The sequence below is a fragment of the Podarcis filfolensis genome (assembly GCF_964270895.1).
Source record: "Podarcis filfolensis genome assembly, chromosome: 11".
NCBI classification, from domain to species: domain Eukaryota; kingdom Metazoa; phylum Chordata; class Lepidosauria; order Squamata; family Lacertidae; genus Podarcis; species Podarcis filfolensis.
Genome location: NC_139613.1, coordinates 20,552,016 through 20,576,400, shown reverse-complemented (window position 1 = coordinate 20,576,400; position 24,385 = coordinate 20,552,016). Strand labels below are relative to the sequence as shown.

Sequence of the window (24,385 nt, the reverse complement as noted above, 5' to 3'; positions counted from 1 at the left end):
AACCAGAGCAGCACACAGAAACGCCATTGACCTTCCCACTGGAGTGGTACCTATTTATCTACTTGCACTTTGACGTGCTTTCGAACTGCTAGGTTGGCAGGAGCTGGGACCATGCAACAGGAGCTCATCCCGTAGTGGGGATTCAAACCACTGACCTTCTGATTGGCAAGCCCTAGGCTCTGTGGTTTAGACCACAGTGCCACCTGCTAGACTACAACTCCCATAAGCCCCAGCCAGCATGCCCAGTGGTCAGGGATGAAGGAGTTGCTGCCCAAAACACCAGGTTGGGGGTGGCTGGTTTAGACCTATGAGGCTAAAGTGCTCTCTCCTAAGTAATAGACCACAGTGCCACCCACATCTCTTAATAAAAATGTAAATATAGCTAAAAACACTGATTTAAAATGCTAGACAGTGTGCATATGTCAGGCAGTCATGAGAATGTCTAATAGTATTCAAAAACTTTGCCACTTGCTCTGTGATTGACTTATTAGATAGAGCCTTGAAGCAAAGTGATCAGAAGAGAATCAGAGGAGTGATCGGGGACGGACTGTGTGGATATATCAGATCTTTCCTAGCCCCTTGATGAAAGTTATAATAGAAAAGGGCATGCAAGAAAAGAATCCACCTCAGCATTATTACAGAGGGCAGCATCTGTTCTCTGAGTTTTTATTATATCTGCCGTCTAAGAAATTAGAGGGGAGATCATTAAACTTTTCCTGAGAAAAAGTCTTCCTATATTTAGGGATAGCTAACCACCCCAAGTATGGCATGGTATCTCCAGTGACTTGGGATAACAAGATCCCTTGGAAACCTATATCCAGGTGCCTCTGCTTAATCATTGATTTGGCTTCCTTTAAATCCATGGGTAGCCAGGTATGAGGGTGATGGACCAACTGAGGTAACTTTTTGCACCACAGCCTTCAATCAAGGTGATTCAGAAGAAACCATTGTTGCCTTGGAGACCAAGGAACTTGGGGTAGGCACAAGAGAACAATGGAACCAAAAAAGATGGAATAAATCCATTCTAAGCACCTGCAGAATTCAAACCAGCTGTAGAGAATTCTCTGTTTAGAGACCCCTACCACCCCTTCACAATTCCCAGGCTTCCTGTGAAGAGGAAATGATGTCACTATGCAACCAAGTTAGGTTTGAGATGTAGTTGCTTCACTCTGACTGTGGGAAGAAGACACCGTCTTGTCTTTATTGTTCTTCTTGCTTACCTTCACATAAGGCTATACATTTTAAGTTTCGGCTTTGCAAAAACTGAGACTGCTGTCCTTTTTTCTGCGACTGTAAGGGAAGGCAAGCGTTGGAAGACAAAATTATACTAAATACAGATCACTGACTAAATAGTTACTAAATATGAAGCTGTGCTCTAAAAAGAAAGCAATTTGAGGAAGGGCTGCAGCTCAGTAGTAGAACAACTGCTTTTCATGCAGAATGCCCCAGGTATAATCTCCATTGGCATCCCCAGGTACCTCAGGGAATGGCTGATGCCTGGATCCCTACACAGTCGCTGTCAGTCAATGTAGACTGTACTAAACTAAACTAAACTCATAGTCTGATTTGGTTATAAGAATGCTTTCTCTGTTCCAGTGGTACAGTATTATTATTTTTTTTAAAAAAAACCAATGTTGGCCAATGAAGGAGTTATTAATAGGTCCGGTTGACATATTCTTGCTAGAAGTACTGATATCATTACTGTTCTGGCAAATCTATAAACATTCTCTGTAATATTGCTCATAGCTATCAGTTCAATCCTTGGTTTAATAACATTTCAAATTTCTCCTAGCAGTAGGAGAGCAGAAAAATTTCCTTACAAGAGACATGTATTTGCTGACAGATGAACGAAAGAGTCCAGATTAGGATAATACATGTGACAGTGTAAATCTTTTTTGATTACCAATCAAGCATGAGATATTTGAGCTCTCATTAGCCCTTCCTGTGGAGTTGTATATATACCAGTTATGTCTGTTAGTGCCAACATAGAGCACAGGGCAACAATATTGGGATGGGGAACCTGTTGTCCTAATAATAATAATAATAATAATAATAATAATAATAATAATAACAATAATATAATATACCACTCATCTGACTGGATGGACTACATCTCCCATCATGCCTGACATTTGGCCATGGTGGCTGGGGATGCTGGGAGCTGGAGTCCAGCAACTTCTGAAGGGTCGCAGGTTCCCCATCCCTGCAACAGAGGAATGGCAGTCCAACAACTTACTATTTGACACAGAAAACAGTTCTTGTAGAGTTCTCAGTTGCCAATGCAATGCCCTTATGGATTCCTCCATCACCACTATCTTATGTGCACATGAATGCTCTGGGGCTAAATAAGCCTCATATCCAGTACCTGCCCTGAGCTAGCAAGGACATAAAACTAAAATGTCTTTTAGAAATGCTTCATATATTTCTTTACCTGTAACACATTGCTGTTTTTACTGCCTGAAGCAGGCTCATCCTTCGCTGACACCTTCTGCTGCTTCTTGTTCATCCCTAAAGACATTAGATTTACATCAGGCATACTGGTGCGTAAAATGTCAGATGTTCCACTTCATATAAATGGAGAGTGCATGCAGACACGGATGTTACAGCTGATTCTTCTTTCCAGCAGCTGACAATCCTGGTAAATTGAGCACTTTCTATGCTGCCAGCGAGATGGTACAATCTCCTCTGCATCCTGTGCTGGCTCAGTCCTGTCTCATCACTTCTTCACGGCTTTCCACTGACCATCACCAGCAGAGCTGTCATTAGCAGTAGCACCTGCCTGCCCACCTTTTGTGCAGGTGCATTGAAGCGCTCTTCAGCAGTGCAGCACCCCCACCAGCAGGGCCAGCCAGGGCTGGGTGGAGGGACAGCCAAACCCACATCCCCCCTCAGATGGCAGATTGGGGGTTTGGATTGCTCTGCATGGTTTTTATTTCAGGGATTTCAAAACTATATTTTATCAGAAAGGAGTTTAAGAGAGTTACGTTTCATGCACAGATATGGCCATAGCTGTCAACTTTTCCCTTTTTTAAAGGGAAATTCCCTTATTCCGAATAGGATTCCTCACAAGAAAAGGGAAAAGTTGACAGCTACTGATATGGCTTTTTGGGGGGCAGCAGTTTTGTTGGCCAACAACAGAATAAAATTACAATAAAGGAACAAACTGGAATCCCTCTGTAGCCTATGATTTTTATTTTTATTTTTTGCTTTGGATTTTCAGTGTTTTATAACACAGCTTGCCTTGGATTTTTTAAAGGATTATTGTTTTACTATAAATATTTGTAAAGCAAATACACTACCATGTGGATAATGAGATGTTCTCTTTTGATTTGTACGCTTTTTCTTGTGGTGAAGACCAAATCAATTAGCAACAAAGACAAAATTGGGAATGTGGGAGGCAGGTGCCATCTCCCCTCCTGCTGCAGCAAAAAATCCTACCCACCTCCCCTGGACTTCATAGTTTGGGATTAGCCAATCACCCAATCAGTCACCTGCTTGGAAGTAAGCAGGAATTTTCTGGGAGAGCGCAGCAATATCTCCTACACCTAAGAATACATTCCCTCTCTCCACCAAACTATTGCTGCAAATGCTCCTGGGGTTTACATGACAATCTGGCAGATGACTTTTTTTGGTCACAGCTGGCATGTTCAGTATGAGTGGGGAAGGCATTAAACCAAACTGCAGAAGACAAGTGAAACATTTTAAATCATAATAATAAATATTTTTTTATTTATACCCCACCCTTCCCGATTCAGAAAACCGGGCTCAGGGCAGCTAAGAACAAATTTAAAACACTTAAATGATGCAACAAAAAAACAGCATGCAGTATAAAACGTGAATAACAATAAATTCAGAATTCAAAAATCAATTTAGGGGGGAAATCCATCCAATAAACATTAGATGATCACCAGGGCTAGCTGGCTAAATTAGTCCTATTTGGGCCAGTGAGGAGACCAGGGGAGAATTAGCTGTGGGATCCCAGAGCAGGTAATCTTCATAAAAAGGGGAGGGGGAGGAAAGGAAGAGGAATAAAAGATCAGGCTAAGTTCAAATTGAAAGCCAGGCGGAATAGCTCTGTCTTACAGGCCCTGCAGAAGGAAGTTAAATCCTGCAGGGCCCTGGTCTCATGCGACAGAGCATTCCACCAGGCGAAGGGCTCATTATTCAACCAATTCTTCACAGCCAACTGGCTGGAGGGTACATGGGAGGAGAGCTAACTGGGGGAACTGGTGGCTTAGTCACATCTATGCCTGTTCATGTGACATGAGATGGAGCTTGACACACCTCTAAGCCTGGACCAGTGAATGGACTGATTTGGTGCTTGGAGCCATGATGAAATTGTTGCCTGTGTAAGCTGGGAGTGTTAGTTTTCTCCTGCCTCTCTCCCCGGGGAGACCGCACTGTGGGGCTGCTGCCAGTATGCTGCATATCCTTGAAAAGGTACCAGGTGTATCCTAGCAAGGATGGCCCTTTGTGAATCTATATGTCTGCAACCCAGTGTGCATTGTGAAATCTAGATCATATATGTCCTGTGCTGTATCCAACTAAACTGTTGTGCAGGCAGAACAACTTTATTGAGTGCAATGTAACTTTGCGCCCATCTGCTCCCCCTGCAGGTCCCTCAAATCTGCATGAGCAGATATGGGGGCAGTGCGGGGTGTGTGCAGGTAAAAGAAAGCAGAGTTAATACCACTGGGCTTGTGAAAGTTGTTCCACACATGCAATAATTTAGTTGGATTCAACTCCCTCTGTTGAGCCAGAAAACTGCAACAACTTCCAGCCTCCACAAAGTCTTCCTGTGAGATATGACTATCTGACTTCCACTCCTGCTTCTCCTTCCTCCTCCATCTTTTAATCTCTCCAACAAACACAGCCTTGAGCCATATATAGAACGAGGAGGAAAGTTGCCACAGGCTAATTCAGTAGGCATTTGGTTCTCTGTTTTAAAAATACATTCACTCTGTCATATCCCACTCCCCTCTGCACATAGAGAGATTTAAAAACATCACCTGAGTAACCAAAAGATATGCTTGACAATGGACTAAGGTAGATTCCACTTCCAAACATTGCACCATGGAGCTGCAACAAAACAAGGACCTTTTAGCTCATTCTTAAATCGGTACAGTTCTTAGACCTGCTGCAGAATAAGAGCATACAACATTTGAATTGTTTTAGTCTCATCTCAAACTCTCAATTTATTTAGTATTCAGTGGTATACAGTCTTTGAACTGCTGTTAGCTATAACGGCTAACATTATAGAGAGCTGAACCCAAAGGACCTGTAGCTCAGTGGTTAAGCATCTGCTTTGAATGCAAAAGGTCCCATGTTCAACCCCTGCCATTTCTAGGTAGGGCTGGGAGGGAACCCTGTCTGAAATCTTGCACAGCCTCTTTTACTCAGTGCTGGCCTTGCTAAGCTAGCTGGAATAATCGTTTGACTTGATGCATGGCATCTTCCCATGTTCCTTTGAGACCCTTATCTTTATTGCTTAAGCTGTTCAAAGCCATCAAAGTTGGCGGCCATTGCTACACCTGCCACAGCAAATTCTACACATCAAGCAATGCATTATGGGTGGGAAACCTGTGGCCCCTTTGAAGTTTTTGGATGCCAGAACCCACCAACTTCAGCCAGAAGAGCCAAACGTAGGAGTTGTAGCCCCAAAACAACTGGGAGGTCACAGCTTCCCCCCTGCTGCATTATGTGAATTAGTACAGTTTTGTCTGTCTGGCATCTACTTTGTGTTGCATTTCAATCCTATACAAGTCTACTCAGAAATAAAGACCCCTGAGTTTACTGAGACTTTCTTCCAGATAAACAACGCTGTTTATAAGCTTGTAACTTCAAAGTCTTGCACCCAAAGCTGCCTTTTAAGAAACAACCCATATATTTTCCTTTTCAATTTTACTTTTACCTGCAATCTTGTATTGGAAGCAACTACTAAGCCATTCCTCAGGATAGAGTGCCAGTTTTCAATGTGTGACCCACTTTCAGAGGGGGGAAAAACACACAGAGAGGAAATTAGTACTGTCATAGAGAAACCAAAATGAAAAACAATGTGTTTAGTTTTTTTATTATTATGCATTTTGTGTTCTCAATTTGTATTTTTTATGATGCAAACAGCCCTGTGATCTTCAGATGAAGGGCAATATACAAATTAAAAATAATAATAACAATAAATAATAAAACTAGCCATTTGCTCTAAAACCATGTGCTGGAAGAAGAAAATTATGCCTTTCAGAATATTTCATACTGGTGATTTTTTAAAAATTTGTAGCTTTGGATACTCACTGAAATGCAAAGGTACTTCCATAGAGATTTTTAGCAGCTCTGAAATTGGATTCTTTGGCTGGTGGACTGCTGAGCAGAAGAAACTGATGTGGGGTGTGCATAAACTTCAATTGCTGAAAAAGAATAGGAGCAAACCAGCAAAGGGAGGTTAGTGACGTATTCTAATTCTCATGAATTATCTAGTGTAAACATGTTTTTAAGGGTCAAACTAGGCTTAAAATGAGGGATATGCAAACAAGATCTAAAAGATCAAAGCAACCCCTCATCCCCGATATGCAATTAGCTCTGTGGCCCTTAACTCCTTCTCCTTTGCACTGTTTACTTGCCCACCCTGCCCTTGATTGCTATTTATTCCCGAGGAAAAATAGGCTTGGAACCATATATCTGTATTTTTTGTTGAAGAAAAGCAAACAGCAGTTGATTCAATGGGAGTTAGAGATGGGAGTTCAGCCAGGAAAACTGTTCAGGGTTCACCCTGCCTAACTCCCATAACCCACAGTCTAATCTCCGAAAAATACCCCATTAGATATAACAATCACATAGCTCCTACGTCTAACATTTTATTTTCAGCTTATCAAAAAAACTTGTGTTTGGAGATTTTTAAAAATCCAACAAGGAAAAAAGGATAATACCTCTTGTGTTTTCCTATTCTCCGTGACATTGTTTATACTGTGACAAGGCATGCAGCTAAAGATGGGTGAACATTCTCTGACTTGCCTTATGCTTTTCTGAGTTTTCTTCAAAACATCTCAGAAGAAAAGCCTAGGTCTTTCTAAGTTGTTCTGGTTTCTTCTGAGAAAGCCTTTTTCAAAACCGGATTTTGGGGGGCATATGCCAGTGACTTCTCCCAGTCCTTTCAAAGCAACCATAGTGGGGGAACCAGGGAGAAGGAAGGTTCACTCATTATAGCAGATACCTTGCAGACCTCTTCCTTCTAGCCTAGATCGTCCTGAGCACGCTCAGGAATGTCACCACGGAGAGTTCATTGTTGCCTGCTGAATTGCACAAGACCTGCCATTTCCCATGACCCTTGACTTAATGGATTTGGCATAGAGATATAGGGAAGTGATAGTGATGATGATTTCTTTGGCACAGAAATGGAAACAAGAAGAACTACCAATGAAAGAAGAATGGCAGACGTAATGAATGGACTATGCAGAATTGGATAAGATGACAGGAAGGATTCGAAACCTGCGGGATCAGAGATTCTCAGAGGACTGGAGTAAATATATGAACTATTTGAAAAGCAATTGTAATCAACAGATTATGCTAGTAGGATTGCAAGAAGTTTTGTAAGGAGGACTATGCGAAATATTGCAGAGAAAACTATGATAAGAATTATTAGTGAAGGAGTATTAAATGTAATACCAAAAATAAAGACTGGAAAATCTTCAGATGCAGTTGATGGAAGTCTCAAACATTGTATAAGATAAGAAAGTATGTTATATGATTTTTGGAAATTATTTGTAAAAATCAATAAAAATATTAATTTAAATATTAATTAATTTTTAAAAAGATAGTGATGATGATTTCTTAGCCACTCTTCGCCCTGAAGTCCAAGGGCAGGTAACAGCAATTCAAAAGCACAACACACCCCAAATTCTGAGAGCAGTGATACTGCCAAGAGGATTCCTTTCTGCTGATCTTAATACCAGGGTCTGTAGGGAAGGAGTGAGTCTTCCAGATCTCTGTCCAACAAATTCCAGTAGAAAATGATGCTCATGAACCTACTAGAACTTAGGCTTTAAGGATGAGTCCTACAATGTATGTATGGTATTGCATCCGGTTTTCTCCACCACTTAGAAGAATAAGTTGGCACAGGGAGACAGTGGAAAGTAGGAGCAGTGGCTGGCTGACTTGGTGGGAGTTTGGGCTCTGTTCACAACGGAGCTCAGATTTCCAAACTTTGGTGGGAGAAGTTTGTGCTTCAAACCCTTCTCCCCACTTTCCAAAATCCATTGTCATTTCTACATCCAACCTATCATGTCATCACCCAGTGCTATCAGATGGTGGATGGAATACTTTATATTGAAAGACAGAGCCAATAATCCATAAGATGATCTAAGTTAACACGGCTTGTTCCGAGACATTTAATTAACAGTGGGCTGCACAGAGATGGCTTTAATGCAGTTATTACCCATCAAAATAAATTGGAGCCTACATGCCTAAGTGAACATTTCATCTATTACATTTTGTTCTATCCTCTGAAGTCAACTGACTGCCTATTTGAGATTTATTTATCAGGAGTGCAGCCCAGAAAAAGTGAAGCATGGCTAAGTCTTGCTGAAATAAATGGGACTTATCAGAACAGTCCTACACATATCTCCTAAAAAATGAGTTCTGTTAAGGCCACTGAGACTTATTTCTAGGTAAGGGTGTATAGGATTGCAGCTGTAAACACAGTCAAATGCATTCATTTAAATGGCTCTTGGAAGGGTCTAACAATATTTTGCAATATAACTCATGCCTATAATGAGAGCAGGCAGGGAGGAAACTATAATTCTTGAACTCACTCACTTGGACATTTCCTGATGTTCCAATTTTGCCAATCTTTCAAGAATTGACTTGTAGTGGCTGGAACTGAACAGGTGCTAAATGGTCTTTGGATTATGACTTTTAGATATTTTAATGACTGTCTTTTAATTGCTTATTTAGTTAGTTATTTTCATATGAAGTTCCTCAGTCCAATTCCAGCACAATCGTTTGCAAGTTTGCAGGAAGTAAATGCCCTGTTCTCCTGGTCAGCTCCCTGATAGCAGCAGTAGGATGAACATCTAGCAAACAGGCTGGAGGTTAGTCTGAACAGCTGTGACTGCACATAGATGGACATTCCTTTGAAATCAGTAGGACTTGTTGAATATGCAACAAGACCAAACCAATAGCCAGATGCAATGGATTCAGAAGCATTCAATGTATATTGTACTGGGTGATGGGCTGCTGAATGTTAAAAAGCAGTCTCATAGCCAGCATTCATTGCTTGCCCAAGACATTTTGTTGCCTGAGGTGGAGCAGCAACTCAGTCAGTCAAGCACGAGACTCTTAATCTCAGGTTCATGAGTTTGAGTCCCACACTGGGCCAAAAGATTTCTGCATTGCAGGGAGTTGGACTAGATGACCCAAGAATTAAGAGCTTTAAGAGCAGGAGTACTAGACATAGCACCACCACCTTTGGGATTGGAAAAACAAAAAGAAGTGATACCACCGTCAGAACAAGAAGAACTTTTGGGAGCAGTTGGAGGAAAATAGAATAACTACATCATGTCTCTGCAATTATTAAGTTGGAATATTCATGGATTTAACTCCCCGGAGAAGAGGAAGAAAATCTTTCATTTACTGAAAAAGGAACAATTGGACTTAATTTGTTTACAGGAAACTCATGTGATAAGGCTTCACAGGAAAGTACTGATTAATAAAAGATTGGGTCAAGAGTTTATTTCATCGGACAAGGTTAAAAAGAGAGTTGTTATTTATGCTAAAGAGAGCCTATCACCGAAATTTGTTTTTAAAGATGAACAAGGAAGATGGGTGGCAATTGAAATTCAATCACAAGGAGAAAAATTTTTGATTGTAGGAGTTTATGTACCAAATGAGGGGAAATCTGATTTTTTTAGGAAATTGCAAGAGACATTGCTTGACTACATGGACTATAATATTATCCTGATGGGAGATATGAATGGAGTGGTATCTACAAATATGGATAAGTCGCAGAGACAAGTTGTAACTAAAGATGGCAGACTACCAAAAACCTTTTTTGAATTGACTGACAATATGGACTTGATTGACATTTGGAGATCCAAGAACCCCCTTGGAAGAGAGGGAACATTCTTCTCTGAAGCCAACATGACAGGGACAAGAACTGACCAAATATGGATAACTAGAGGACTGGCACCTAAGATTCGAAAAGCGGAAATTTGCCCTAGATGACCCAAGTGGTCCCTTCCAATTCTACAATTCTATGATTATCCTTCCCTCCTCCAACCCCCAGCCTAGTATCTAAGACTGGTCACTTTATTTGGCCCCTGAAGAAGACAATCCCACAAGCACCTCTTCCCCTCCCTGGCAGTAAAATGTAATAAAATATATAATAAAAATAACAATTTGCTGCCTGTTCAGGACAGCCATTTTCCTGTACCGAGGGTAAGGCCATTTCTGTCATTACATCTCTATGCAATCAATTCACAAATATGCCCCCCCCCCCGCAAAGTGTTTTAATTTTATATTGTAGAAGATCCAACATAACTTACCCTGTTCACAGGTAGCTTCACAATATGTGATCTGTTACTTGAAATAACCCTGAAAATAACAATAAATTATATATATATATAAGATATCCCACTGTTGTAGTACTAAAGTATCACTAGCAACAACTAAAATCATATATAAAGAAATGTTTGTTTTTGGAAAAGCTTGCCTAAACAGCAAAACACTGATAGATGAGGGTATTGACAAGTGAGGGGCAGAGTGTTCCTCTGCGCTGACACAAAGAAGGCCATTTCTCTTCTTTCCATTAGCTGAGCCTTCACATGAGTCAGGGCATAGTGAAGGGCCTCTATCTCAACACTTAGGGCACAGGGAGGCAGGTATGGGAAGAGGTGGCCCTTAAGGCCCCTGTATATGAAACAAGACAGGTAACTATCAGGTTGGTTTTCCTATAAAAGTACTGGCAGGTACCTTCATTCCATTTTATTTAAGCCCACACAGATGATGGAAAGCCCCCAAAGTCTGGCTCCCTCACCCCAAGATAGCTTGGCCATTTGTATCATTCTGCCAAGCAGAAATGGGGATTTTACCACGCATTCGTTAAATCAGCGTCTTAATGTATCAAATGCATTTAACTTCATGGGCTCCTTGTGTATGCAACAAGTGAGAATTTACAGGTGTGAAATGATTTTGGATAGTTAACCCATTTTTCTGGGGGCTCGTTTTCAATTTTTTCCCCAATTGACATTCACAAATGAATGACATGATTCATCCCCATGGGGTTGCTTTTAACTTTCCCAACAACTGCACTCCTTTTGAGTAATGGGAAGCCTGCGCCTCCTTGTCATATGCCCATTCTATGGCCCAGATCCATCTTTAAAAAGCAACCTTAAAATTCAGTGAATGAAATGGAGCTGCTGAATGTGCAGGATAAAAAAGTATGAATGGACTTCCCATTACACCAAATAGACAGACAAACTGCACTGCAACATGGGCTGTATTGAACATGGTAAGATCTTCTCTCAAGGAGATGATGGATTGTGCCCTACATTCATGACAAATGGGATCTGCTAAGAACGAATCATGTCATCAAACACCTAGCATGCCATCTAAGTGAGATCTTTACCACTGCAGAAGAGGATGAGCAAGTGGGTCTTGTTTGTCCATCTGCTTCTTTATTTCTAAATAAGGTGCCTAGGAAATAATAACAGTGTTACAGATAGCCAAGGGAACATTCTGAAAGCTAGACAACAGAAGCTTGGGTGGATTCTGGTAACTCTCCCCACCGGAAAAGGTGCAGGAACTTTCACCAATAGCCGCATCTTATGCACAACAAATGGAATCGCCCAACAAAATCTTGCCATTATCCTTACCTCCTAATGGGAATCTGTTCAGGGTTCCAGTTAGCCAGCCCTAGTTCCCCAGTTTCCTTTTCCAACTTTCACTCAATGCTCAGTTCTCATTGGGCTGGGTATTTTTCAGAGGGGGCTGCATGCACCTTAAGGGATTCTTTGTTTTGTACTTCTGCAAGTCTTGACATTTCTCTGATTAAAGCATTCTTAGCCTCTGTTCCCCCCATGGACTTGCTTTGGCTGCATTTCTGTTGGCACTCAACACCTGAGCTTGCTAGCAGAGGAAGCAATTCAGTGCCAAGTGTAGACAGAGCTATCTTTTTTGGTGTGGAAACCATTCTTCTTGTACTCTAAGACACGTTGACTTGCAGCTCACCAAGACTCATCATCGAAACCAGAATTCATGTGCACCAAAAGGACCAGTTAATAGTGGCTTCACTTTCAAAGCATTACAGATGCTTGTAAGACTCAGACATCAAGCCAGTCTCCCTAGAGATCCATTCACAATGATATCCTCATATGACAAACTATCTTTACCCCCATTTTGTAAAGGTCAGCTCACTTGTTTATGCTTCATACTGACTCATAACCCTTCACAAAAATACATGAGTGGATCCTTGCAAAACAGCGGTAAAGATAGCATGCTCAGGAAAGAATGCACAATTGTTTAAAGAGAACCACGGGAAAAATCAAATACTAGAATTATTACAGGAGAATTCTAACTGAAATGTTGTCTATGCAACTAGATTATGTCTACACTTACTCTTTTTGGATGTAATGATAAACCACAATACCAGCAGCACTTAGCCTCAAATTCAAGTGCTGCTCCTCACTCCCTTCCAGTGTGACTGTGAGGAGATCAGATGCCTTTACATCCTGTTTAGGTTGGCCAGTGTTTGTCTTACAGATAAATTAGTGAGAACTCTGGTTAGTTTTGTTTGCTTGGAGAAGTCAGGATCCAACCATGGTTTATGATCCCAGCTTTGTAACAAATAAGAGTTCCCACCAGTTCAGAGATAACAAGAGTCTTTCTGAGCTTCCCCTGCACTTGACTTTGGATGTTCACAAGAAGTCCTGATTAGTTTAAAACTGGAAGAGGATACCTTCAGTCTTCCCTTCACAGCTATGTGGATGGAGGAGACGGGAGGAGAGAGCATGTGACCTTGAGAATTCACTGCTGTTCATGCAAATAATGATAAATCATGCATCACACCTGAACCGAACTGTCCAGAGCAATCTTGTGTACCCTCCTAATGTACAATTCTTATGGACTCATGGATTAATGAAGTGTATGGCAAGGCATTCACTTTGTCAGGTTTACAGCACAACTTGAAAGGATATAACAGAAACTAGCTTCTATGGAGTATTGAGAAGATTCACACTACAACCCCCAGCCCACTCCCCTTTTACTTAAGCAAGCACACTTTTAGTTGTAAAGCCATCATCACAGCAGATCATCACAAAATCAATAGAGTTGGATCCAGAGAGGAGCCATGCTCAGAGCACATCCATTGGCATCAATGAGAATTAAGCTAGCTATGAACCAGTCCAATGTCTCCCCTCACCTCTGGCCCTTTAGAAGGCTTTGGCTTGGCTGTCATATTGCATTCAAATAAATACATACAAATACACTGAGCAGCCACTGATCACTGCTCCATTCCATTGATGGTGGGAACAATCTACTGCTCCTAAGCAGCCTCCGCTGAAAATAAATACTTTTGTGTAACTCTTGCTCATTTCCATTCGAGCTTTATGCGCCTGCCTTCTGGTTCATTGATTTTATGTTGTAGCTTGCTGGACTTTCAAAGTCTATTACTTTGATAGGCTTTTCTTGTATGGCTCTAGTAAAACAACCGCACAAACAACATTGCAAACTCATAAACAGATGTACCTTACCAACAGTTAAGGAACAAAATGAGTTTTATGCTTACCTGCGTCATTTCTCTTATTGAAGTAATACTATCCAGTGCTTTCATGACTCGGTCATAATTCTTCTTCTACGGCGAAACAAATGAATAGATTAAACACAATAGATTATGAATGGATTAAATGCAAAGCATTAAAAAAAACGTAACAGTGTACTCACAAAGAGCAGGAATCATTGTACAATAGTACATAGATCTCATGCATTACAGATAATCTTCTATTATAAACATCTGCCTATTTGCAAATGAGGTTTGGATGGGCCAATCTTTGCTTGAGAAGACTTCTTTTTTGGGGAGGCTTTTAAATTGTCAGAATTGAAAACTTAAGTTGAAAACTGTGTGATAACTGATTTGCCTGATTGAATTTGCTGCTCCTTCTACAGTGGTACCTCGGGTTACATACGCTTCAGGTTACAGACCCCGCTAACCCAGAAATAGTACCTTGGGTTAAGAACTATGCTTCAGGATGAGAACCGAAAAAGCGCGGTGGCAGCAGGAGGCCCCATTAGCTAAAGTGGTGCTTTAGGTTAAGAACAGTTTCAGGTTAAGTACAGACCTCCGGAACGAATTAAGTACGTAACCAGAGGTACCACTGTATTCTATTTTTAGTTTGTGATGCTTATGTTGTGGTTTTTATAGCACTGAGATTGTTATATTGTTCTGTTGTGATTAACACTGCTTGTAAGCTGCCTTATTGAGTAGCTGTGCATCAGACAGGTAGAATATCTTTTTAAATAAATCTTTTGTTTTGTGTTCTTTGGTGTCCTCTGCCCTGGGCCATTGTTGGGGTCCAGAGATTACACACATACATGAGGGCAGTGGATGGTTGGTGGAGGGATCCTGAGTGAATGGCTGGGAAGTGAAGATCTCCCAGGGTGAGAGGCCAGGAAAAGAAAGGAGGGTCCACCACTTTCTGCAGGTAGCAAGGTTTAAGAGCTATTTTTGAGATAGGACTCTGTGCGTTCTTTTTCTTTCTCTGTTTTTATTTACCGTATTTTTTGCATCATAACACTCACTTTTTTCCTCCTAGAAAGTAAGGGGAAATGTCCGTGCATGTTATGGAGCGAATGCCTGCGGGTGGCGGGGGGGATTTGCTGCAGTCGTGAGCAGAGGATCCATGGTTCCCCTTCCTTCCCTCCTCCGTGGTTACAAAGCATGGATCCACATGGACCCTCAGGGTTTTTGCATTGGGCTACTCCAAACTCTCTGTCAGATCACATGTCTGTGGCCACAGCATGAACCACAAAAATCATATATCCACTATTTCGTTTAGAATATTTTTTTTCTTGTTTTCCTCCTCTAAAAACTACATGCGTGTTATGGTCTGGTGCGTGTTATAGAGCGAAAAATACGGTAGCTTAGTTCCTTATTGTATTATGTAAAAGCTTTAATAAAATATTATGGAGGGGGAAAAGATGGCAGAAATTGTAATCCAACATTATCTGGATGACCACAGGTTCCCCAGCCCTCTCTAACTGTTCTACAGCACTGTTTTAAGCATTCAGAAAGGGCTGTTTCCCAAATGTGATCCATCCATCCTTTTGCACAAAGCCATACCTTTTCTTAATATTGCACTGTGCCCCTGAAGAAGGATTCACATTCAAAACACATTAGACTCAAAAACCATAAAATGTAGAATGTACCTACCCTGGGATTAAAGGCCAGCATCTGAGAGTCATTAGGATCAACTACAGAAGGATATGGCTCAAAAATGACAACTTTCCTGGGTGATTCCAATGCAGAGCGGCACATGGAGACCAACAAGTCTACAACCTGGAGATAAAAATGGAAACATGCACAGTCTCTCTTTCTCTCTTTTTGCGAGAAATAATATCTTTGGCACTTTTCCCCAGGGCTGATTCATCCTTTTTCAGTCTGAGAGATACATTCTCTTCTGGGCAAGTTCAGGAGGCCACACTCCAGTGGTGAGCATGACCAGAGGGGAACGGGAGCAGAGCAAAGAATGTAAATATATGCAATAGACTAGCTTTACACACAGTCTCACACATCCCTCTCTTTCTTCCAATGAAGTAAGCAAGCAGCATTATCGGAATTCAAGGATACATTCCAGACAGGCAAAAACACTTTTTTGGTAGGGCTGTGGCATGGGAAATAGATGGTGTGACTGAGGGGAGGCTATGCCATGATGCACAGCCACCACTGCAGATGGCTAGGAAGTAATACTGCAGCTATCAACTCAGTAGGCCAGTAACATAAGGGGCCAATTGGGTTTCACCCGATTATATAAAGCTGCTAGTTCTGGGATTTGGATCACTCACTCAACCAATAAGCATAGGGCAGCAAGTTCACACTTCCTTATACACTCATTCACTTAGTGACTGGATGGTGCCATCACAGAGGTCTCATTCAACAGGATCAGAAACACGGTGGCACAGCTCCTGATCATGAACAAAGCCCTCTGCATTTATATATCTGTCTGTGCAGGGCATTCACTTGCTTACTTCCAAAATATCACTCTCAGCTAGTGATAAAGTCCTGAGCTGAGAATCTTATCTTTCATAACACATGGAAAGAATGATTCCTCAAAACGTAGCTTTACTTGGATAAATTAGTTAGCAAAAATAATGGCACTCTAAAAGGAGACCATTTCTGAAGAAAGAAAGGAGGGCTTTAAAATAATTAAATAAATGATTTGACCATGTGATATCAATATTGATTTCAACTAATTGTCAGATAGACAAATCACCTGCCAAATATCCTGAAATTCTAAGTTGCACATATATTATTATTCTGACATGGCACGGAAAGAAATGAATGATTTTGTTCAGAGTCCATCCCTCTGTCTTTTTATCTTAGATTTAAAATAGTTCACTCACTGAACCCATTTTAAAAAGAAGATGGATTTTGATTAACACTTCCCTCTGGTTCCACCCACAACCCCAGACAGACTCTGACTCATGCCTGTTCTAAAACCTTTATGTTCAGATCTCTGGAGGGAAATAAAAAAATAATGATCCTTCCAATAAGTGAAATAAAAAAGGAAAAACACCAGGAAGAGGAGGCAGATCAAGGCTAAGTTCCTCATCCTCCTTTGCACACTTGGAATGATTGCCACCTTCTAGTTGCCAGTGAACCAGCACACCAGTGCTGCCCAGAAGGAAGACTAAATGAATGAATTGCCAATAAATATGGATTCAAATACCAGCTTAGTCAAAGAACAACTGGGTACCTATTGTCCTTTGACCCTCCAGATGGTGATGAATTCCAGTTCCCATCATCCCTGGCCATTGGCCATGCTTACTGGGGCTGATGTGAGTTGCAGTTCAGCAACATCTGGAGGACCAGATATTTCCCACGCCTGCTCCAGGCAAATGTAGACAGATGGTACTTTAAGGTGACTTGACCCACTGAAATTCTAAAACTAGTTTACAAGCTGTTGGGAATCACAAGTGGGGAGAGCACTGTTGTACTCAGGTCCTGCTTGTAGTCTTCTCGTGAGCATTTGGTTCACCACCACGAGAACAACGCTAGACTGGAAGGATCTTTGGTCCGATGTGGGGGTCTTCTTACGTTGTTATCTAACGTGGTGACCACTATTGTGACAGACCCAATGGCCCAGTTGACTGCTCACCTCTTTTTTAGCCATTTAACAGAGAATCAAAGTCTCCAAAGAGAGCCAGAGAAAAGAACATCTTGGTGCACATTTATGAACAACTGAACAGAGTGAATCTCATGGAGACATTTTGGAGACTACTAAGTCTCTGTGTTTATCTTGGTGTCTGCTGTGGAAACTAGCAGCTCAGCTGTCCTTGCTAGCTGCTTGAATTCCAGACTGAGATAGTATCCAAGTAACCAAGGTCTTAGCACAGGAAGAGAGAGAGAATGGTTTAAGATTTGAGATTGGGGAAGCAAGACTCATCTGTGCCAGGGCTCTGTTTATCCGCTTGTGTACCTGCTTTAGTATTAAGATGCTGGGAGAAGGGAAATCAATGAATGAATGAAATTTTTATCCATTCTTACTTTTTACCTTTTGTGCTGTCCTGTTTTGTTTTGTTTTTATTTATTTTGTTTTGTTTTGTTTTTTAAATTATTTATGCTTTTCAGGTTTATACATTTCACTAATTTTACAATCATTTTAACATTTCAAAACTTGACTTCCTTCCTCCTCTTTCTGTGGTACCTTAAATTTATTTTTAATATGTTCTGCATATCCAAAGTTCTATCCTGTTTTATTAACATACAATAGTTTTTAAAATATATAATAAAAGGCTAAAATAAGGAAAACGACCCCTGCTCTTACTTGTCTTGACAATGCGCTTCCTTTATAGAGTCAGAGGCAATGGCTTTGATTAGACCTGGGAATTTGGAAAAGAGTAATATTGTAGGCTTCCCATCTTCTAGGAAAGGGCTATCACTGAGGCAGGAATTCTTGGTCTTTGACACTACGCCACCATAGAATCACAGAACTACAGAGTTGGAAGGGACCACAAGGCTCATCTAGTCCATCTAGTTCTGTAATGCAGGCATCTTTTGCCCAACATGGGACTTGAACCCACAACCCTGATATTAAGAGTCTCATGCTTTACTGACTGAGCTATCCAGCAACCAGTAGTCTGGGCTTCTTTCACTCTAACACAGGGTCTGTGGGCACAGGTTGGGCTGTATGTGTGGAGCCCCCAGTTCCCAAAGGCTGACAACCCCTGCTGTACCCAGAGTGCTCCAAGGGGAGCCTACAGGCAATGGTTCCCATTCCACAAAAATCTGTGCAAAATTAGACATGTCACTGTGAAGACTTTAGAATCGAAATTCCTTCATCTCTCTACTCAGCCATGAAGTTAATTGGGTAACTTCTCTGTCTAACCTCTCTCTTAGGGCTGTTGTGAAGATAAATTGGGGTGGGTGGTGGGGGTTAGGAGAACCAGCTTGGAAGATACTCTTCATTCCCTGGAGGGTTTTGGATAAAGTGATATTTTCCTAGAAGGGTTGAGAAAAAGAAAAGTCTCAGCCGTTTTCTCAGGAAAACGTCATCTGTGATATTTTGGCTCCGCTCTAAATAACACTGCGTTTAATGTGAGATTTCTTATACTTCAAGTGCAGGCAGAGTTTCAAAAGAATAAAATGAAAGCTTGAACTTTTAACTCAACTTTTCATTTGCTGTAGGGTGAAATTTGAGCACTTCTGAAAATACCAGCTGCTCAGTAAAATCATAGCACCATTAGTCCTCAGTGCTTTGGATGCAACAGGGGAAATATAAAATGTAGCAAAATGACATGGGAAGATGGGAAGATGCTTAATAATAATTGAGCTGGCAATGCAAACATCATTCATGATCGTGTATTTGTTTCACTTTACCTGAGCCCCTGTTGCGATTTCATCTGCTGCTTCATTCATCACACCGAGAGTTTGGAAAGCAAATACACACAGCTCCCGTTCACACACGGTAGGCTAAGATCGGGGTGGAAAAAGAGAGAGAGAATCTGCATGAGTTGCATTCATGAAAATTTAGGGAAATGCCCAGCCTTATGAAGGCTTCTATACTGCAAGGGCTTCATGGAGTACATACAGTTATATGTCCTTGTTGCATTAAAAGGCAGGCTATGAAACAACAACAACAACAACAACAACAACAACAACAGTTTGTCTCTGTAGTCTTTGAAAAAAAGAATTATCATTATCACCACAATCATCGTGTTCATTTGTATGGCACTTTCCTACAGAATTCTGTCCCAAGAAGCTCACAACATGTCAGGTGAACCATTAGGTGTAACAATCCAAGAAATATATACGACAAACAACTGACAATTATAAAGAACAGTAATATCAAATACAGAAATACAACCCCGTCAATCCATACAGGTTTATATGAAGCAATGCAAATAACTCAATCTAATTTAACAGCTCAAAACTAAACAGGAGAGAGACTAATGCCTAACACAAAAATAAAAAAAGTAGTTCTACAAAACATCCATAGGCCCCCGACGCTGCTATTTCCAATAATTCAGATCCAAGGTAAAAACTCTGCCTCTCTCACCTGGAATACTGCAGACACTGCCAGACTGGCTCTCACCTAGAGGGGCCTTATGACCACTATTATCATGGGCTCTCACTCCACACAGAGGCCAACAACTTTCCTTCCACATTCTCCCACCAATGAGCACAGAACCATAGAATAAACGTCATTGCAGCAGTGACCTGGGCCTCTGATCCTTGGGAAATGGTAGCTCCTAGCTGATGCCCATAGTAAGGACACAGTGTTTAATGAATGCCAGAGACTGCAGTAGGTTAACTGTAACTGACACTTTTTTGTCCAAAAGCATCTATGCACCAACCCTAAGAAAATCACTAAGAGCAGAGCCACATCATAGCTACAATTCCCAGCATGCTTGACAAACTACAGTTCCCAGGATGCTTTGCGAGAAGGCATGTGCTTTAAATGTGTGTTGAATGTGCTTATGTGTGGTGTGGATCTGCCCTAACAAAGAACTTGTGCTTCAGTCCTCCTTTCTAGTTTCACTTTCCGTGCCATTCCATAAAAAGTAATGCCTGTGCATTCAGAATCCCATTTCACCACAGGCTGCATTTTCTGAGCCTTCCTGGCAATATAGATAATTATTTCTGCTAGTTTCCTTCATTGGCAGAACCTTGATTAAAGTAGAGGCACTTCCAAGTTTCCTGTTCAACTTCTCAGCTACTTGTAAAACTCTTTATGCTCTGGAGACAGAAAACACTCCATGGCTTATCCTGCCTATGCATTTATGCCTTTGGCTGCTGTCAGGATAACTGACAAATCCGTCTAACTCTAATCTGGAGGTCACTCTTGGCAGAAATGAAAACCAAACAAGAATGTGTGCCAAGTGTTGGAAGAAATAAATATAAAACTATAGAAGGGATTTGCTCTAAGAAAAATAAATTTTAAAAACTGCATCCCTGGCTGCACAGATGTCCGCACCAACAGATTCCCCTTGCATTTTGAGAGCATCTAAGCCATTTTGTTTGCAGGAACTTTTCCCCTCCTCTCTGTCTCTCTTTACCTCAATGACTGCACGATGTCTACAACACTGAAATATTTTCACAGAGATTGCTTTAGAAAAGCCATCATCTTTCAAGTCCTATACGGCATCAGTCATTTGATTTATCTCATCTGCCGTGCTACATTGAATTAGGCAGCAGATGAAGCTGAACACCATCCAATTCACTGTAGCATGGCACTCTAGTAACAGAAGAAGAAGTGTGTTTATTACCTCCAGCGGTGCTCTGTGCGCACACTTTATTTAGGAGCCTCGGGCATACAATCAGTTACTCTGCATTTGGCCCATGTGCTTCAGTGGGTCCAGTTCTGAAATTATCACCCTGGGCAGGGCTGGGCCAAGATATTTTGGCAACTGAGGCAAGCTGCAATGTCACGCTCCATGCGAAGGGATGATGGGAGCGATAGCCCACCGACAAAACGGTGCTTCTACCAGGGAAGAAAGGGTGAGTGAAGATCTACATTGGGAACAGGAGGGAGGGGAGGAGACAAGCAGTGCCTCTTGATCCCCAAGATACCGCTGTAGAGGCGGCATGGAGGTGGTACAGAAAATATTGGTTTAATGTGTAGAAATCTTTTCTATTCAGTTTAAGAAGTTTCTGGAAACTTCTCTGTGTGATACAAGCTGGTGCAAGCTGGAAGTTTCTAGCTGACAAGTAAGTTTCCATTCTGCCTGGAAACAAACTGAAGGTTCCTGATGTTTGGGTTATTCCTTCAGAAAAGCTGAGTTAAGCTTGTTCAAACTGGTCCTGTTATCTTTCTCTCTGAAGGTCATGCTCTGGACTATAAGAACAGGGCAGAAGGAGCCTGGGTTTCTACTTACTGTCTCTCTTTCCTTGTTGGTTCTCTCTACTTAGTTCCTGTGTGGGAACTAAGTATGTTTAAGTGCTAAGTGTCAGCGGCGTAGCTAGCCACTCGAGTGCCGGGTGCTGCACGGCCAGCGGCCAGGAGCGGAGTGAGCCACCCATGGGTGCTGGGCGCACTGCGTGCAACCTCTCTGCCTCCTCCCCTTCAGCTGTAGGGCGGCAGAGGGAGAGGCAGAGGGCAGACGCAAGTCCACGCTGCCATTTTAGGCAGCGCAGAGCCTGCAGGCACCCAAGCCACCACATCACTCCTAAGAGAAACGCATGGCTCGGGCACCCTGCAGGCCCCATGGTATGTGCCGGGCCCCACAGTGTGGCGCCCAGTACCAGCCATGTTTCGTTACGTTTGTTGACTGAACTAAAAAATTCTGTGAGCCCAAATTACTATTATTAGTATTCATAAAAACTCATAGTTTTGTCATTTTGTCACCCCCCTCAGTGATGACACCCAGGGCGACCCACAGCCCCCGCACCCCCTTCCTCCGTCACTGCTTTAGATCATTATGGAGCAAAACTACGACAGGGGATGCTAAGGAGGCAGCAGACCTGGCTTCCAATGAGTGCCATTGCAGCAGCAGTAGCAGCAGCAGGCAATGTGCTCCTTGATGGACAGATCTGCCGACCCTGTGAATCCTGCTGCCCGAGGTGGTCTCCCTGCCTTGCCTCATAGGTGGGCCTGCCCTGGCCTTGAGGGATTGTCCCCTAAACATGGATGGCTAACAACCCTGGGAGACAGAATGGTGGTAGGACTAGCCCAACGTTTAAGGGAAAGGCCGTAGCTAAGGGAGATGCAGCTAAGGAAAGCTACACCTGCTAAAAATCTCTTTTACACAACTCACAAAGTGGACATGTGTCTGGCTTTAAAGAGGATGATCCTCATTTGGGGAGAAGCCCCTTCTTGAAGGGCTGTCCATCCACAGTTAACAGCGGGCTGAGCAGGGGCACAGGCTGGGAAGCAGACTGAGCAGGCAGACAGGTTACCTGGTTGTAGCGTAAGATTGCATCTCTTTAAATTCTAGCAATTAATTCCAGATTTGCATCTATAAATATAAATTAGCATCTGGATGTTTTATTTCTTTTATTAGCTGATTCAAATGCAGCTATTAACAATAGCAACAGATCACATTCTTTAAATTCTAGTATTTATTTTCAAATTAATTGCATCTATAAACTAAGCATCTGCATGGCATTTTTTTTTTCTATTTGTTGATTCAAATACAACTGATAATGACAGTAATGACAGATCACGTTCTTGACAAATGGGAGTGTTACAATCATCCAGAACGCAACCTGTTACTATTGTCGTAAGTTAAATTTGTACGAACAAATAACATAAATCCATAGAAAGCATACGCATATTTTATGTTTTTTAAATTGTCAACTTTTTCTCTGTTTTTTGGTAATTCGTTTTTGGGTGATGTGTAAGTGGTCATACTGGATTCAAGATGCAGGAGCCCAAATTTGCATCTGCTTTGAACACAAGATACCAGAGTTGATCCCAGGCATTTCCAGTTAAAAGGTCAGGTAGCAGCTGGTGACAGCTAACATACTGCATTAGACCCTAGACATTCAATGTAAATAAAATTGGAAACAGAACTGTTAGACCCCAAAACTAAGATACTTTCAAGAATGTATAACTTGCTGCTGAAATGGAACACCCAGGATGAAACGGTTAAATCTGCTATGATTAAATGGGCACAAGATGTTGGACATAACATTATGTTTGCTGACTGGGAACAGTTGTGGACCACAGGTATGAAATTTATGGCATGTAATGCCTTAAGAGAGAATATTATGAAAATGATATATAGGTGGTACATGACACCAGTCAAGCTGGCAAAAATCTACCATTTGCCCGATAATAAATGTTGGAAATGTAAAGATAATGAAGGTACATTCTTTCACCTTTGGTGGACGTGCCCAAGGATTAAGGCTTTCTGGGAGATGATATATAATGAAATGAAAAAGGTATTTAAATATACCTTCTTGAAGAAACCAGAGGCCTTTCTCCTGGGCATGGTCAGCCAACTGGTGTTAAAGAAGGATAGAACTTTTTTTATGTACGCCACAACAACAGCAAGAATACTTATTGCAAGGTATTGGAAGACACAAGATTTACCCACTCTGGAAGAATGGCAGATGAAAGTGATGGACTATATGGAATTGGCGGAAATGACTGGCAGAATCCAAGACCAGGGAGAGGAGTCGGTGGAAGAAGACTGGAAGAAATTTAAGGACTATTTACAGAAACATTGCAAAATTAATGAATGTTAAAATGATGCTGGAATGAAATGAAGCAGTTTTAGTAATAATGTTAAAAAGGAGTATGAAAAATTGATTTATTAAATAGACGAAATTATAAGGTTGTAATATGTTAAGACAAAGAACTAAGATAAAAACAAAGAGGGAAAGGATTTGCTGAATTAACCATTCAAAATGGAATGCAAAAAAGGGAGGTGAGAGGAGGTCAGGGAAACAAGTGAAGGAAAAATAAGACATTGAAAGATGGACTCATTATTTTACTGTTTTCTCTATTTTCTTTTTTTTCTACTCTGTATTTTTTATTGTTTTTTTTCTTTCTTTATTATCTTATTATTTTTGTAAACTCTTTTTTTTGGAAATTTGAATAAAATATCATTAAAAAAAAAAGACATTCAATGTAAATAGACCTGGGCTAGATGGGCTGATTTGGTACACAGCAGTTTCATATATAGGCAGGTTAAAGAGTGGCATTTGGCAGGTTGGAAATGGCCCACTGGTGTTGCACTG

General features: G+C 41.4%; 1 protein-coding gene across 8 annotated transcripts in view; it reads right to left on the bottom strand.

The window, feature by feature from the left end:
- The window catches only part of PARP8 (poly(ADP-ribose) polymerase family member 8), a 158,286-nt gene that overhangs the window by 2,905 nt on the left and 130,996 nt on the right, over window positions 1-24,385 (bottom strand). For all 8 annotated transcript variants that reach the window (XM_083576064.1, XM_083576070.1, XM_083576063.1 and 5 more), the window contains 10 exons: window positions 19,079-19,171; window positions 15,413-15,538; window positions 13,772-13,837; window positions 11,615-11,682; window positions 10,533-10,581; window positions 6,289-6,401; window positions 5,912-5,984; window positions 5,010-5,079; window positions 2,432-2,508; window positions 1,221-1,290 (listed from right to left, as the gene is read on the bottom strand). In XM_083576064.1, coding sequence (XP_083432190.1) covers window positions 1,221-1,290; window positions 2,432-2,508; window positions 5,010-5,079; window positions 5,912-5,984; window positions 6,289-6,401; window positions 10,533-10,581; window positions 11,615-11,682; window positions 13,772-13,837; window positions 15,413-15,538; window positions 19,079-19,171 — 805 coding nt within the window. The remainder of the gene's footprint in view (window positions 1-1,220; window positions 1,291-2,431; window positions 2,509-5,009; window positions 5,080-5,911; window positions 5,985-6,288; window positions 6,402-10,532; window positions 10,582-11,614; window positions 11,683-13,771; window positions 13,838-15,412; window positions 15,539-19,078; window positions 19,172-24,385) is intronic.